We start from the raw sequence: 13,731 nt of genomic DNA on the forward strand, positions 1-13,731 counted from the left end.
AGAGAGAGATCTAGTAAGCAATAGTATGTACTCTCCACAAATATGATGGGGGCTATACTCGATTGAGAAACCCCTGGGATTGTATCTCTTGGGGAAAACTTTCCCAAATATAGCTTCATCAGCCACAGGAGCCATTTAGAATATGGCATTTAATAACTAAAAAGTGTCTTTGCAATTTCTGTTGGTTAAAGAGATGACAGTTCAATTTTTAGGGTGCAAAGGTTCCACATGTGCCACCATTTCATTGCAAGGGCATACCTCATGCACTCCTCTACTTATACTCTGATTTTGTGGTTCCTTACATTTATATTGCACGCTGTTTCCCATAACTCCTACATGTTCAAGGAAGATTGCCTAGCATGTTGGATCTAGACTGCCATTGAGGGTGTGATCTGACTGATAGACAAAGAATATTTTCTCCTGGGCACTGTAGTTAGAGCTAAGACATGAATGGGCTGAAGTCCATTCAACAGGAGAATATGGCTTTTGATAGTTTTTTCTTGAGAGCTTCTTTCATTTTGTTTTCTTCCCTAAAACGTGTGTATTCCTTAGCTTAAGCAAGGTCTGTGATTGTCAGCACATTGAATAGTTCATTACAGTCCTCTTCCCAGGATGGCTGCAATGAATATGTAGAGGAACTTTTCCAAATGGCCGTGGAGATGGATAACCTTATGATGGTGATTCTTAGAACTTGCCTTTTTAGTGTTCCTTGGATGGACAAGCCAGACCTGGCCTACATATTCAACTTGTATGCCCATTTTAAGAGGAGTAAATAAAACCGCATCATTCTGACAAACAATGTATGCTATTTTTATTTTGCAGTGCCTCGAAGCTGATGATTTGACATTAATTGCTGGTTTGGATATGGATGAATATCTCAAAGAAGAAACGTATTATAGGATTTCTATTGTCCTGCTCTACTACATCCTAAATCAGAAAGAAATGTGCTCCTCTAAAACAAATGGCGTTTATTATCACTATACTTTCTACGTTCACAGTCTACTAAATTTGCACCCATTTGAAGACTTTAATCATCTTTCTCAAAGTGAAATGGAGGATGTACTGACAGTTACAAGGCAACATTTTCAAATCCCTCAGAAAAATGTGGTAAGTTTTTGTATTTTCTATTTAAAGTAAAATGGTAAATTGCATATAACTAAAGCATACAGCATTGCTGTATTATTTCCAGCTCATGGGTGCACTGCCTTTACTGATCAACAAGGTTGTCATGCTTGTTTCATGTCCTGAAATTACTCTGCTCAAGATAGTTTCCGAGCTCTAAGCTCGTCATATAGTGAACCTGGGGTCAATGTTATATAGTAGCAATGTCATATGGTAGCACAATCATCTAGATCTGGCTGTGAATCCTCGTTTGAGAGCCATCTCCCTTCCATGTTTTCAGGATATCCCACATAATGTAGATAGTGGTTAACCCTGCTGTGATTGTTCATCTTAAGTACTTCGCCATGATACCCCTGATCATGACTGCAATGGATTTTACTAATCAGTTTTAAATCTAAGGAAAACATACTGATTTTGGTTATAAATGGTTAGAAAACTCAGATAGGTCACTTAATTTATCGTAAATTGAATCTGAATACAATACAAAATGGGGGCGTGGCTAACTCGCCATGGAGTAGGACGTGCCTTCTTTGGTAGCTCCTGCAGTTCCGTCATCGATCCGTATTTACAGATGCTTAACAAGGCCTACATTCTCTGCAACTGAAGACACGGATGTCGGGAGGTTTACTGCATGAGCACTGAGGTTGCCGCGTGCACTGGAACCGAGATCTGCAAGTTATTGAACCTTGCGAGATGCAGCCATGAACGGACAAAGGAAACAAAATGGCGGACCTGGACCACGAAGAGACTGTTTAACATAACGGCGTACAGTGAAGACTGTGCGGCGGAGGGGCTGCAATGGAGCACAGCACGACACGTTTGCAGCTGGAGCACTGATTCTGCACCCACCTTGCCGGAACGGAGGCTGACACAGGCAACGGTAACAGCAGCATGCCGGGACGAAAAGGAGCTCAGCTGGGAACAGCCGGCAGAGACCAGGAGCGGGTTGTAGACCCGACTGGCGGGCACTGCAGATACGCTGCCCTTCGAGGACATGGAGAAGCTGGTGCCGAGTGAGCACATCGAAGGAGAAAAGCCCACTTCCGAAGCTGTTGCAGAGTGAGCAGCGCCGAGCATATGAACGGCACGCTACGGAGGAGGGGTAAACTCGGTGACGGATGAAAGAATGGACAGTGTAAGTTGAAATGGTACACCAACAGTAGATTTGCACCTGGATGCCCGCACGATCACATAGCGGGTGCTGCTTTGAATGAAGGGGCGGAGTGAGCATGATAAGGACTGGAACGCTGGGGTTTCCATTGAAACGGCAACATTCTGTGAAAACACAGGACTCTGTGCAAAGAGCCCACCGGCATTGGATGTAATGTTGTCAAGCAGGCAGTGGAAGCTCCATTGTAGCAAATACGGGATGAAAGGTGACTTAAACAAGGTCTCCACACTTGCGCCAGCAGTGCAGCTCCTTCTATATTTCCCGGTTGCTGAGAAATTACTATCTGCTTGGCGCCCGCAATACGGGGGCAACTGAGGGACCTGATGCTTGCAGACTGCTTCCCTGCATCGGGCCTGTAGCGCCTCCCCACGGGAATTACCTCCTCAAACAGAATTGGTGCCTCCCCATTGCGCCCGCAACGTGAGTCTATTTAGAGGAATAGGTGCCCACAAACGCCTTTTCAATACGAAGTTAGCAGGGCCAGCCCAAGTCAACGGAATTGGTGGCTCAAACATAACTTGCCCACATCAAGCTCGCAGTGCACAGGTACGGTGGGGTATCAGTGGCCCACAACCCCCTTTCCACACTGCATCTGCGGGACCGGCTCATTTAAATGAATGAGAAGCCCACAAATCTTTCTTTATACCGGACAAGTGTCACGGGTCCGGGGAGGAACCTGACGGGGGAATCCCCCACCCTGGGTCGGGTATGCAGAACCTGCTCAATAACATGAACCTGATAACTAACTCTCCAAATCAGGCCCACTGCAAATGAACACTGAATGTGACCAGAATAACTGACCGGATCTTACCTAAACGCAGAATACCCCAGGAAAGGATGCAAAAGGTGGCGCCACCACATGCAGGCATCTGCACACCACGCTCCCACGCGGCAGGCTATAGCGACCTGCAATAGAACCATGTTAGACCCACAGGCACTGGGATGCAAGGGGGACCTAACCAGAGCCGGGACAACATGACGAAAGTGAACGAGTGGCGACCAAGATGTGGGAGGACACAATCCACCCGAATGATGGGCGGCTCACCCTAGAGGGGTAATAACCGGGGATTCCCAGCCCCCCGAAGAATAAATCCAGAAACATCACAACACCGAGCAAAAGACACCTAGCCGCGCTCCAGGTGGCTAAAAGACGGTTGAATCCAGGCAACAAGATGACATTCAAACTTCCCAAAACCAGGGGGAAGCAGCCCACGATGGAGGACTTCACGAAAACCCCACAACAGACGGAGGGTGCGAGACCTAAGGACAAAAACACACAAATGGACGCCAGCGCGCGCTGACCGACAGATCCTGGAAGCAATTGCAGACCTAAAGGCTACGTGGGAGAGCAAGCTGGAAGCAGCCACCACTGAACTTAAAGCAGCAATGGAGCTCAATGTGGGCGCAGTACAGGAGGAAGTCAATCTGCTTAGACAGGACGTACGAAAAATAGCAGAACGTACAGATGAGCTGGAGAATGAAATGACCACAAACACGACAGCCCGAACATCCCATGCCTCGGAGATCCACATTTTGAAACAACAAGTCAGCAATCCAGAGAACAGAGCAGAGGAAGCCGAAGGGCGTGCCCGAAGGAACAATGTATTCATTGTAGGTCTTCCGGAAGAGCAAAAAGGCCCTAACCCGACGGATTACGTTGAAAACATGCTGCCGCAGGAAATAGGAGGCGGGGCCCTTACGCAAGGATTTGCGGTGGAGAGAGCGCATAGAGCGCTCATGAGGCGATCCCCTCCGGGAGCCCCCCCAAGGCCAATCATTGCCAAGATATTGAACTGTCAAGACAGAGAGAAGATATTGGAATATTTCCGGAAAGGGGGCACCATAAAGAGAGGATCTTCAAATATCTTGGCATATTCTGATTACACTCTCCAAGTCCAGAGGCGGAGACTGAACTATGGCACAGTCAAAAAGAGATTGCGAGCTGTGGGCCTATGATATATGCTGATGTACCCTGCAAAGTTGAAAGTGTTCCCTAAAAACAAAGCTCTGTTCTTTGATACTCCGGAAGACGCAACAGAATGGTTGGACACCCAAAATTGTCCGGAGGGAATGGACAGACAGCAAAAGGACGGCACGGACGAGTGAAGCCTGATCCCGAGACCGAGGTGCTGTATATATTGTGACTTTGGGACTTGAATATAAGACAGAGTTGGATTGTGTGGCGACTAGGGGGTGATAGACTAAGAATGTAGTGCGGAAGGGCATAACATGATGTGTAAGATAACAGGAGACACAAGGGAAGCGCTCTTAGACCCCAATAATTAGGAAGTTAGGTTGCCGGTAGGGTGGCAACCCCCTGCTGGATCCTAGTATCGGCATTTGTATTTGTATTTGTATTTTATTTATTTGTATAGCGCACCAGGCACGAAGGCAACCGGGCGCCTATCTTAAACAGCACAGTTACATAAGTGTCAGTTGCAATAATAAATGACAGTTGTTCATTCGACTTACATAATAAAAAACAGAATTACCGCAGGGTTCAGTTACAATTACAGTTGTTCACTTGACTTACATAAGTATGGGCCAACAACGGGCAATGCAGCTGAAGGTCTTTAGGAGAGAAGGTGGTAATTGGCCAAGGGTGAGGTAGCTAACCAGAGCATGGCATTGTGTTTGAATCTGTTAAGTGAGGGCAGTGTTTTGATGGTGAGAGGCAGATTGTTCCAAAGTTGGGCTGCCAAGACTGGGAAGCTAGCGCCTCCAGCTGTCTGCAGTTTGTATCTGGGGACCAAGAGGCATTGTGCTTGGGCAGAACGGAGTGTCCGTGTTGGGGTGTGCTGAAAGAAGCGTGAAGCTAGGTAAATGGGGGCTAGGTTATGTATACATTTATAGGTAAGGACCAAGGATTTCAGTGATATCCTTTGGGCGACTGAGAGCCAGTGTAGGCTCGCTCTTCCTAGTATCAGAGATGTGAGCAGATCTAGGTATGTTAAGGGCAGCTCTAATAGCATTGTTTTGGGTAATCTGAAGTTTGTTGAGGTTGCGTTGGTTCGTGCCTTGGTAGAGTACATTACAATAATCCAGTTTGGACATAACCAGTGTCCTGGCAAGGATTAGACAGTTCTGAGTGGTGAGGAATGGGCGGCAGGCTGTGATCAGCTTGCATGTGTAGGCTGAGGCTGCGATGACTGCGTTAGTTTGCCTGTTTAGGGAGAGTGTAGAATCAAGGTAGATTCCCAAGGTTTTTGCGTCTTTGGAGACTTTGATGGTGTTGCCATCGATATTAAACGAGCTGAACAAAGGGTTCAACTTATTAAGTCTTTGTTGTGTGCCCAGGATGAGGAGCTCTGTCTTGTCGTCATTGAGACAGAGCTCATGTTGAGCCATCTAGGCTTGGATGACTTGGTAGATGTCATTCAAAGCTTTGGAATCTTCAATGTAATCACCAGTGATAGGGATGAGTATCTGGGTGTCACCCGAGTAGTTAGTATAGGTGACACCCAGATAGTCAAGCACATCAAACAAAGGTTTGGTGAAAACATTGTAAAGAGTGGGGGATACACACGACCCCTGTGGGACACCGCAGGTGACGGGAGTGGGGTTAGCCGATGAGGTAGGAGAGAATACTCTCATGTGTCTATTGTCGAGGAAGGATCTGATCCAATTGGTGGCATTGCCGGAAAAGGGGGCAGCTGATTTGAGAAGGTGGCAGAGGATTTGGTGACTGACCAAATCAAAAGCTGCAGAGAGGTCCAAGAGAAGTTGAAGGGCCAGTTTACCGTTGTCTTTAAGATCCTCAATTTGGGTTTAGAGGTCAAGGAGTGCAGTTTCAGTCCCGTGCTTGGGTCTAAAGCTGGATTGTCTAGTGCCAAGGAGATTATTAGTTTCCAGATAGTTCTGTATCTGTAGGTAGGCTGCTCTATCTAGTATTTTTAACAAGAAGGGGACTGTGGTGATGGGTCTATAATTGGAAGGTATCTCTGGATCTAATGCCGTTTTTTTTAGCAAAGGTGTAACCAACGCGTCCTTCAAATTATTAGGGACAATTCCTGATTGAAACGAGGAGTTAATGAAGGTGGTTATGAAAGGAGCAAGGTCATGGGCTGCTTCCTTGATGATAGGTGCAGGACAGGAATCACCTTGGCAATTAGAGGGTTTAAGGTTGCTGATGATTTTTTCGACCTCAAGGATGGTAAGAGGTACAAAGTTAAATGGGGTGGGGGAAGGTGTGGTAGTCGTTTTAGGCGCAGGTCGCTTAGTTGGTGGGGATGTGGGGAGGGAGTTTTGTTTGGCATTGATTTTAGTTTGTAAGGTAGCTATTTTGGAGAGGAGTGCATTTTGAATGTTGTTGCACCACGTGCTATCTTTACTGCAGGTATCAGGGATAGGTACAGGCGATTCTAATTCTTTGAGAATTTTAAATAGCTCCTTCGTGTTTGATTCGGCTAGTGAAATACGCTGGTTGGAGGTCTCTTTTTTAGCTTATTTGATTGCTTCCTTGTAGTTAAGGGTCGTGATGAGTAGGAGGTCTTTGTGGGCGTCACAGTGATGGCTTTTCCATAATGCTTCAGCCTTACGTTTTTCTTTGCGCAGGACTTTAAGTTGTGGTGTAAACGACAAGTTCAGATGTGCTCGTTGATTGGCTTTTCGTAGTTTGAGCAGTGCTATGGTTTCAATAGCTTTGAGGAGGGTTTGGTTAAGTGTGTCAACTAAGATAGTAGGGCCATTGTGCTGTGAGGCGCAGTTGTTTAGAATGGGTAGGATAAGTGGGAGTAATTTGTCCCTAGTAATGTCTTTTTTGTTTCTGGTAGGTATGGCTGGGGCTATAATCGGTTTAGGGTGGGGGTTGGTGGCTGGTACTTGGAAGATAATGATGTGGTGGTCGGACCAGACGCATGCAGAGTTGGAATTTATCGTTATATTACAATTTAGGTCTGCAATCCAATCAAGCGTCCTGCCCTTGTTGTGAGTAGGTTCGAGGATGCGTTGCTGGAAGCCTAAGTTGGCGAGGATGCTGGCGGTCTCAGTGGCCATGGGATCCTTTGGGTCAGATAGGCCAAGGTTGATATCGCCTAGAAACAACACCTGTGAGTTAGGCTTAGTGTTGTCGGTCAGGATGGTGGTGATATCGTCTGTGAAGGAGGCGAGAGGACCTGGTGGTCTGTAGATGAGGTGTAGTGTCGCTGTGTTAGTCGGTGAGAGGGATAGTTTCACAGAGAGTGACTCTGCTGAACTAAGTTGGGTGTTGGGGAAAATTCTGATAGTGATATTGACCCTATGTATGATTGCGACTCCACCTCCTTTGGATAAGGTGGACTGTCGGTCATTTCTAAGGATAGAATAGCCATTGGGGATGGCGAGGGCGAGAAGTGGGCCTGAGGCATCATGTAGCCATGTTTCCGTGATGGCAAGAAAGTCGAGGTTATGGACAGTGATGAGGTCGTTGATATCGAGGGCGTGGGCGGTGAGGGATCTGGCATTGATGAGAGCCCCTTTTAGATCTTTGGTAGGAGGAGTCACATGAAGATTGGTTGGTATTGGCTGCATAGTGGGCTGAAGGCTGGAAGTGGGGTGCCGCTGGGTGCATGGTGCACGGGGCAGCCTGGATCTAAGTCTAGCATTCCGCCGTTGGAGAGTGCATGGCTGATTCGGTGTACGTTTAGAGGCGAAGTGTTGAAGCCACAAGGCCCGAACATTCAGGTAGGGGTTGGTGGTGAGGTTCGAGGGGTTAGGTGTGGAATTAGGTGTGGGAGAGGAGACGGGACAGGTTAGTGGTAAGGTCCCGTAGGACATAGTGTGAATGTGTGTGGTGAGGTGGTCGTGGAATGTTCTGGCGGTGCTGATAGTGTGGACATAGGGGGTATTGGCAAGATACCCTGTAGTGATGAGGTAGGTGAGGTAGGTGATACTAACGGCGAACCATAGCAGCATGACGTATCAAGAGGGCTGATGGTTCAGTGTAGTGAATGGAATTAGCAAATAGACCAAGGTGGGCAGGTCGGAATTGGGTAGCTTATAGGAGCTTCACAATGGCTGGACAATTGTTGCGAAGGCCTTGATCAGGTATATCAGGCAAATATATGCAGAGTAGGTGCACAGAACAGCAAGCAATTGGTTCAATGGCCACAGTCAGGTATGGCAGGCAAATACACGCAGAATAGATACACAGAGCAACAAGCAATTGGTTCAATGGCCACAGTCAGGTATGGCAGGCAAATACATGCAGGATAGATGCACAGAGCAACAACCAATTGGTTCAATGGCCACAGTCAGGTATGGCAGGCAAATACATGCAGAATATATGCATTGAGCAACAAGCAATTGGTCACAGTCAGTCATGGCAGGCAAGTACACGCAGAATAGATGCACCGAACAGCAGGCATTTGTTGTGATGGCAGTGGTCAGGGAAAGCATTACGTGCAAGTGCCGACTCAGGTGGTGGTGAGCAGGCAGAGAGAGGGTATGCGATAATGGGACAAGCGAGCTAGGTTAGCAACTGAGTCATACACGTCTTGGCGCAAGATAGTGCATTAGATTGTGTGCAAGCCTAAGCATGGAATGGCGCCAGTCGCATTTGAGTGGGACAATGGTTTTTGGATACCAACACAATTTGACTGATGCCGAGCATGGGTAGCGTAATGGTGGGCAGGCGACATGCAACACAGTGGTGATGAGGCACATACAGAGGGTGTGTAAGTCAAAGGTGGCGGTTGGTCCCGTAGTTAAACTGTGGAGGGACATATAGGTGGTAGTGTAGCAAGCGCCCATGCAGCCATGATTGCCGAAGAGGTACTAAATGCGGGTAGGCCTGAGGTCCAGGGATGGAACTGGGCACCAGTTGGGGTTGGTGAGGGTGGGTGAGGGGTAGGGCAAAAGGGGGGTGTTGGGGAGTTTGTAGAGGAAGGGAGGGAGGGTAGGAAGGTGGGAAGCAAGTTGGGGCTGCGAAAGGAGGGGGGTGGTAAAGTTTGGGAAAGAGCCCACAGATATGAACAATGATTTACAAGACAAACCTGCAGACCCGCAAGGAGGGGCGGGAAGGCATTGGATAATGGGGGAACTCAGAGTACTAACTTGGAATGTTAGGGGGCTCAATAGTTACCAGAAAAGAAACAAAGTTATGATGTACCTGCGCAGGCAGAAAATAGACATAGCCCTGCTACAAGAGACACACCTAACAAAAGAGAAACTAGAGGTCATCCAGAAGAAATGGAAGGGGATGGTGGTTGGCGCGACATATTCGGTTTATGCAAGAGGGGTGATCATCTGGGTGGCGCCGCATGTTTCGTCACGGTATTACAATCCACCGTGGAAACAGACGGGAGGATGGTTGCGGTGAGAGGGCTGGTGGAAAATAAAGAAATATGCATCATAAATACTTACGCCCCAAATCAGGACACAGTCTCATATTTTAGGACCCTGTACACCAAACTGAGCACGTACCTGGGGCAGGCGGTGATCTGGGGGGAGATTTTAACTGTATGTTAAACCCAAGAGTAGATAGATCGGATAACAAAATAGATAAACCCGTCCCAGCTGCTAGGGTACTGCAGTCATTACTAAAGGACTTCTGGCTGGAAGACGACTGGAGAATGCGCCATCTGCAAAACAGACAGTACTCACATTATTCAGCCCCACAAAACCTACATACTAGGCTAGACTACATGTTTGTTACACAGGAACTGATGGCAGAAATAGTACAGATAGAATACAAGGCAAGGGTCTTAGCGGACCACTCCCTCTGGCCCTCACATGGCAATACAGACCCCCAAGAGCAAGGATACCAACGTGGCGCTTGAGAGCTGAAGCGTTAAAAGATGTTATGTTCAGGGAGGATTTGAGAGAAGAGATAGACAGTTATTTTGAGAACGCTGTGGGAAGCCTTCAAAGTGGTAGTGAGGGGTATAGCTATAGCTAAGACTAAAGGATTGCAAGGAGGGATATTGATAGCACTGCAGGAGGCAGAAAGGGAGCTGAAGAAAATGATGAGAAGCGGAAGCAATACTAAAGAGGACACCAAAACCATAAGCAGGCTGCAACAGGAATGTGCGGGACACTGGGAGAGACTGTGTAACCTAAATTACAAGAGATACGTAGAAAGACAACATGCGGGAGGAGATAAACCAGGTAGGGTGTTAGCATGGTTGTACAAAAGTGAGACCCCAAGATCAATAATCAGGGCAATAGAGAAGGAGGACGGGCAGGTAGTGGATACTCAAGAGGGTGTGAATAGAGAATTCGTAAAGTATTATCAACGATTGTATGAGGATGTAGGAGGAAGTGACCACAGGGACATAAGAGAAATACTGGAAAACATAGGTATGCCAAGAATTAGTGCGGAGGAACAAGTGGACCTAGACGCCCTGATCACCCTAGAAGAACTAGAGGAGGTGGTGGTGTGGCTACCCACTTGCAAGGCCCCTTGGGTCGATGGTCTCCCCAGTGAATTTTATAAACTGTACAGAAAGGAGGTGCTCCCCCCGCTTTTGGCCATGTTGAATGATGCATACGAAACAGGCAGATTCCCGGAGGCCTTGAGAGAGGCGATTATCATACCACTCTCTAAACCCAATAAGCCGGGCAAGGATTGCAGATCATTTAGGCCGTTGTCAATGCTTAATCAGGATACTAAAATGCTCACTGCGGTACTGGCAAATAGGATGAAACGGATCATTGACAAACTAATACACCCTGACCAGACTGGGTACGTCCCACATAGAAACTTAACTAACATCCTTAGGCGACTACACCGAGTCATAGAACAGATCACCGCCTGCCCCATAATGTTGGTCAAGTGGCACAGCGAGTAGAGCGCTCGCTTTGACATCTGTGCAGAGCCTGCTGACGCAGGTTCGAATCCCGGCGGGGCCAATCTCAGCCTTTCATCCTTCCGAGGTCGATAAATGAGCACCACACACCGTGGGTAATAATAAGCAGCGCTCAGATACCTGAGGGTTTGTAGCGCTATATAAAAGCCTAATTATTATTATTATTATTATTATACAAAAGGGGAAACTTCGGAAATTGCTATCGTATCACTAGACGCAATAAAAGCATTTGACTCAGTTAAATGGCCATGGCTGATAACAGCCCTGTCCACTTATTGGATAGGACCTGGTAACCTTAAATGGGTCAAATTGCTGTACAGCGCACCATTAGCCAGAGTCAAAATTGGAGCGATAATATCGGAAAGATGGCAACTTAGCAGAGGCACTAGACAAGGATGCCCGTGGTCTCCCATGCTGTATATATTAGCACTAGAGACTCTGGCGATATATCTAAGGCAACAGTATGACATGATAGGTATAAACATAAAGGGATTTGCTTGTACACTGACGACATGCTGCTGTATTTACAATATCCAGAAGAAAACCTCCATTATGTTCTGGAAGTAATGGAACGATTTACGGCGCTGTCAGGCATAGCGTTGAACCCCAGAAAATCATGCATATTCCCGTTGGGTAGATATGTCGGTATTTCACAGGAGAAATTGCAACAAAAAAAGAGAATATAATACAAAATTGCCTATGAATGTGGAAATCACAAGTCACATTTTCTCACAGAGACATTAAGTTGCGTATGCTACTGCCTGGTGCTTAACATTCAAAAATAGTTAGATAGGATTTCAAGTGAAACAAACAATGATTACTTTACTATCCAAAGATGTCACATCTGGTGACTTCTAAAAAAATCGATATACTTCGGGTCTCTCCTTTGTAGCAAAGGGTTTGTCAATCATCTCACATTAAATATTAGCACCCTGGGAAGCGCAATCCACCAATAAGAATGTGCAGAACGCGGGCTGTATTCAATAAGGAAAGCTCACGTCCCGAGTGTTCTCATAGGTGACGGGTGCTTCTCTTTACCACTCCCACTTCACCATTTAGCACACGTGTAGCTTCCTACACGGGTGCTAATAATGTCTGTTTTTTAAAAAGGAAAAAAAGGAAACGTACTTTTGTGGTGCGGCTTGGCTACAGCAGTGCTGTTCTTCGCAAAGTCTGTTGTCCATGTTGATGATGTCACAGTCATCAACATGGAAAATGGACTTCCCTGCCAACACTACCAGAGCCGAGCTGCACCACAAAGGAAAAAAGAAAAAAGAAACTTACACGGGTGCTAATGGCGATATTAACCTCAGCGGTTAATCTCGCCTCATTAGCATGCTGGGAGTCACCATCCACCAATAAGAATGACATGATGCAACTTGGGGTGCATATAAACAATCTAAAAGTTGCTAAGGCTGCAAGATCTTTAAAAAAGTTAAAGTCAAACCACCAGTTAGACTGTTATGGGAATTTCTGAAGACTGCCACTCCGACCCTGATGCTGACATGTTCTGAAATAAAATCAGGGAATGGTGAGGACTACTTTTATAGATGATAATGATTCTGCGCCCCAATTAACATAGGCCCAAAACAGTTTTAAATCCAATCTCATCATTGAGTAATTTATAGTGTACAGTCTTTCCTAAAATAGTGGGCCAATCTTTAGGTGGTTTTCTGGCTAACATACTTTCAGTCTAACAATTTTCTTACAACAGTGCATTGCTGCATGAAACATGACAATACAATGCTCTATGTTTGGAGTACCTGAAAAAACAATAAGTACTTTGTATGTTACCACCCTGGGATAGCTTTTGATTGATTGGTGGCTTGCTACAGTGAGAGAGGGTGTAGAGGCGTAATATTATTTACCCACATTGTTATAAATTAAGCAGTGTTTTGTAAGAGGATTCAATTCAACACTACAGCTAAGTCAACGCCTAGTCTATAATACTGAATGAAAACCCTTATTGATATATCTTTAGGTCCAGTTCATGCGTTCTGGATGACTACCCCTATATAACACCCCTCTCTTGGAATCCCCCTGACCCCACTGAGCCAAGAAGTAGTTCTGTTTTGCAAGTTTAAAAGGTTTATTTGATAATTTAAACAATAGATATATATCACCCCTTATAGTAAATTAATAATTGAATATCACACTTAATCTGATATGATAAATATTAACAACGGAGAATCTGGCACTAGCACGCTTCTTTATAATCACTAATGAGTTGAGATGAAATGGATAAGATAGCACACAGGTGAATAGGAACAAAAGAAGAAGGTGGTACAGAATGCTTTATGTAAGCTCAGGTGGATGCAATATTCAATGAATGCAGTACAGAAAATACTCAATATGATTTCAACCAAACAATGTAATCACTTTTCTCTGGCAATCCCCTCCCCCCCTTGATGCAAGGCAAGGAAATGGAAGGAAAACACACAGTTCTCAGAAATGCAATCAAATGTGATTCAGTTCACCCCAGCAAGCTTAGACTACAGAAGTTTGAAAACACTGGCCCAAATTGCTTTGATATGTGCTGGCAATGAATTAAAAAATATGCTAAAATGCTTTTAATTCCCTTTTCAGAGGTTCAGGGTGAGTGGTATCTAGTTAATATTAGTCCAGGCTCACACTAGCAATGATGCAGGGATA

General features: G+C 45.9%; 1 protein-coding gene across 2 annotated transcripts in view; it reads left to right on the forward strand.

Annotated features, from left to right (window-relative positions):
* Positions 1–13,731, forward strand: part of SLC39A12 (solute carrier family 39 member 12) — a 787,521-nt gene that overhangs the window by 205,076 nt on the left and 568,714 nt on the right. For both annotated transcript variants that reach the window (XM_069648578.1, XM_069648576.1), the window contains exon 3: positions 823–1,107. In XM_069648578.1, the coding sequence (XP_069504679.1) occupies positions 823–1,107 (285 nt within the window). The remainder of the gene's footprint in view (positions 1–822; positions 1,108–13,731) is intronic.

Source organism: Ambystoma mexicanum, chromosome 2q, assembly GCF_040938575.1.
Source record: "Ambystoma mexicanum isolate Mex_15411 chromosome 2q, UKY_AmexF1_1, whole genome shotgun sequence".
Taxonomy (NCBI): Eukaryota; Metazoa; Chordata; class Amphibia; order Caudata; family Ambystomatidae; genus Ambystoma; species Ambystoma mexicanum.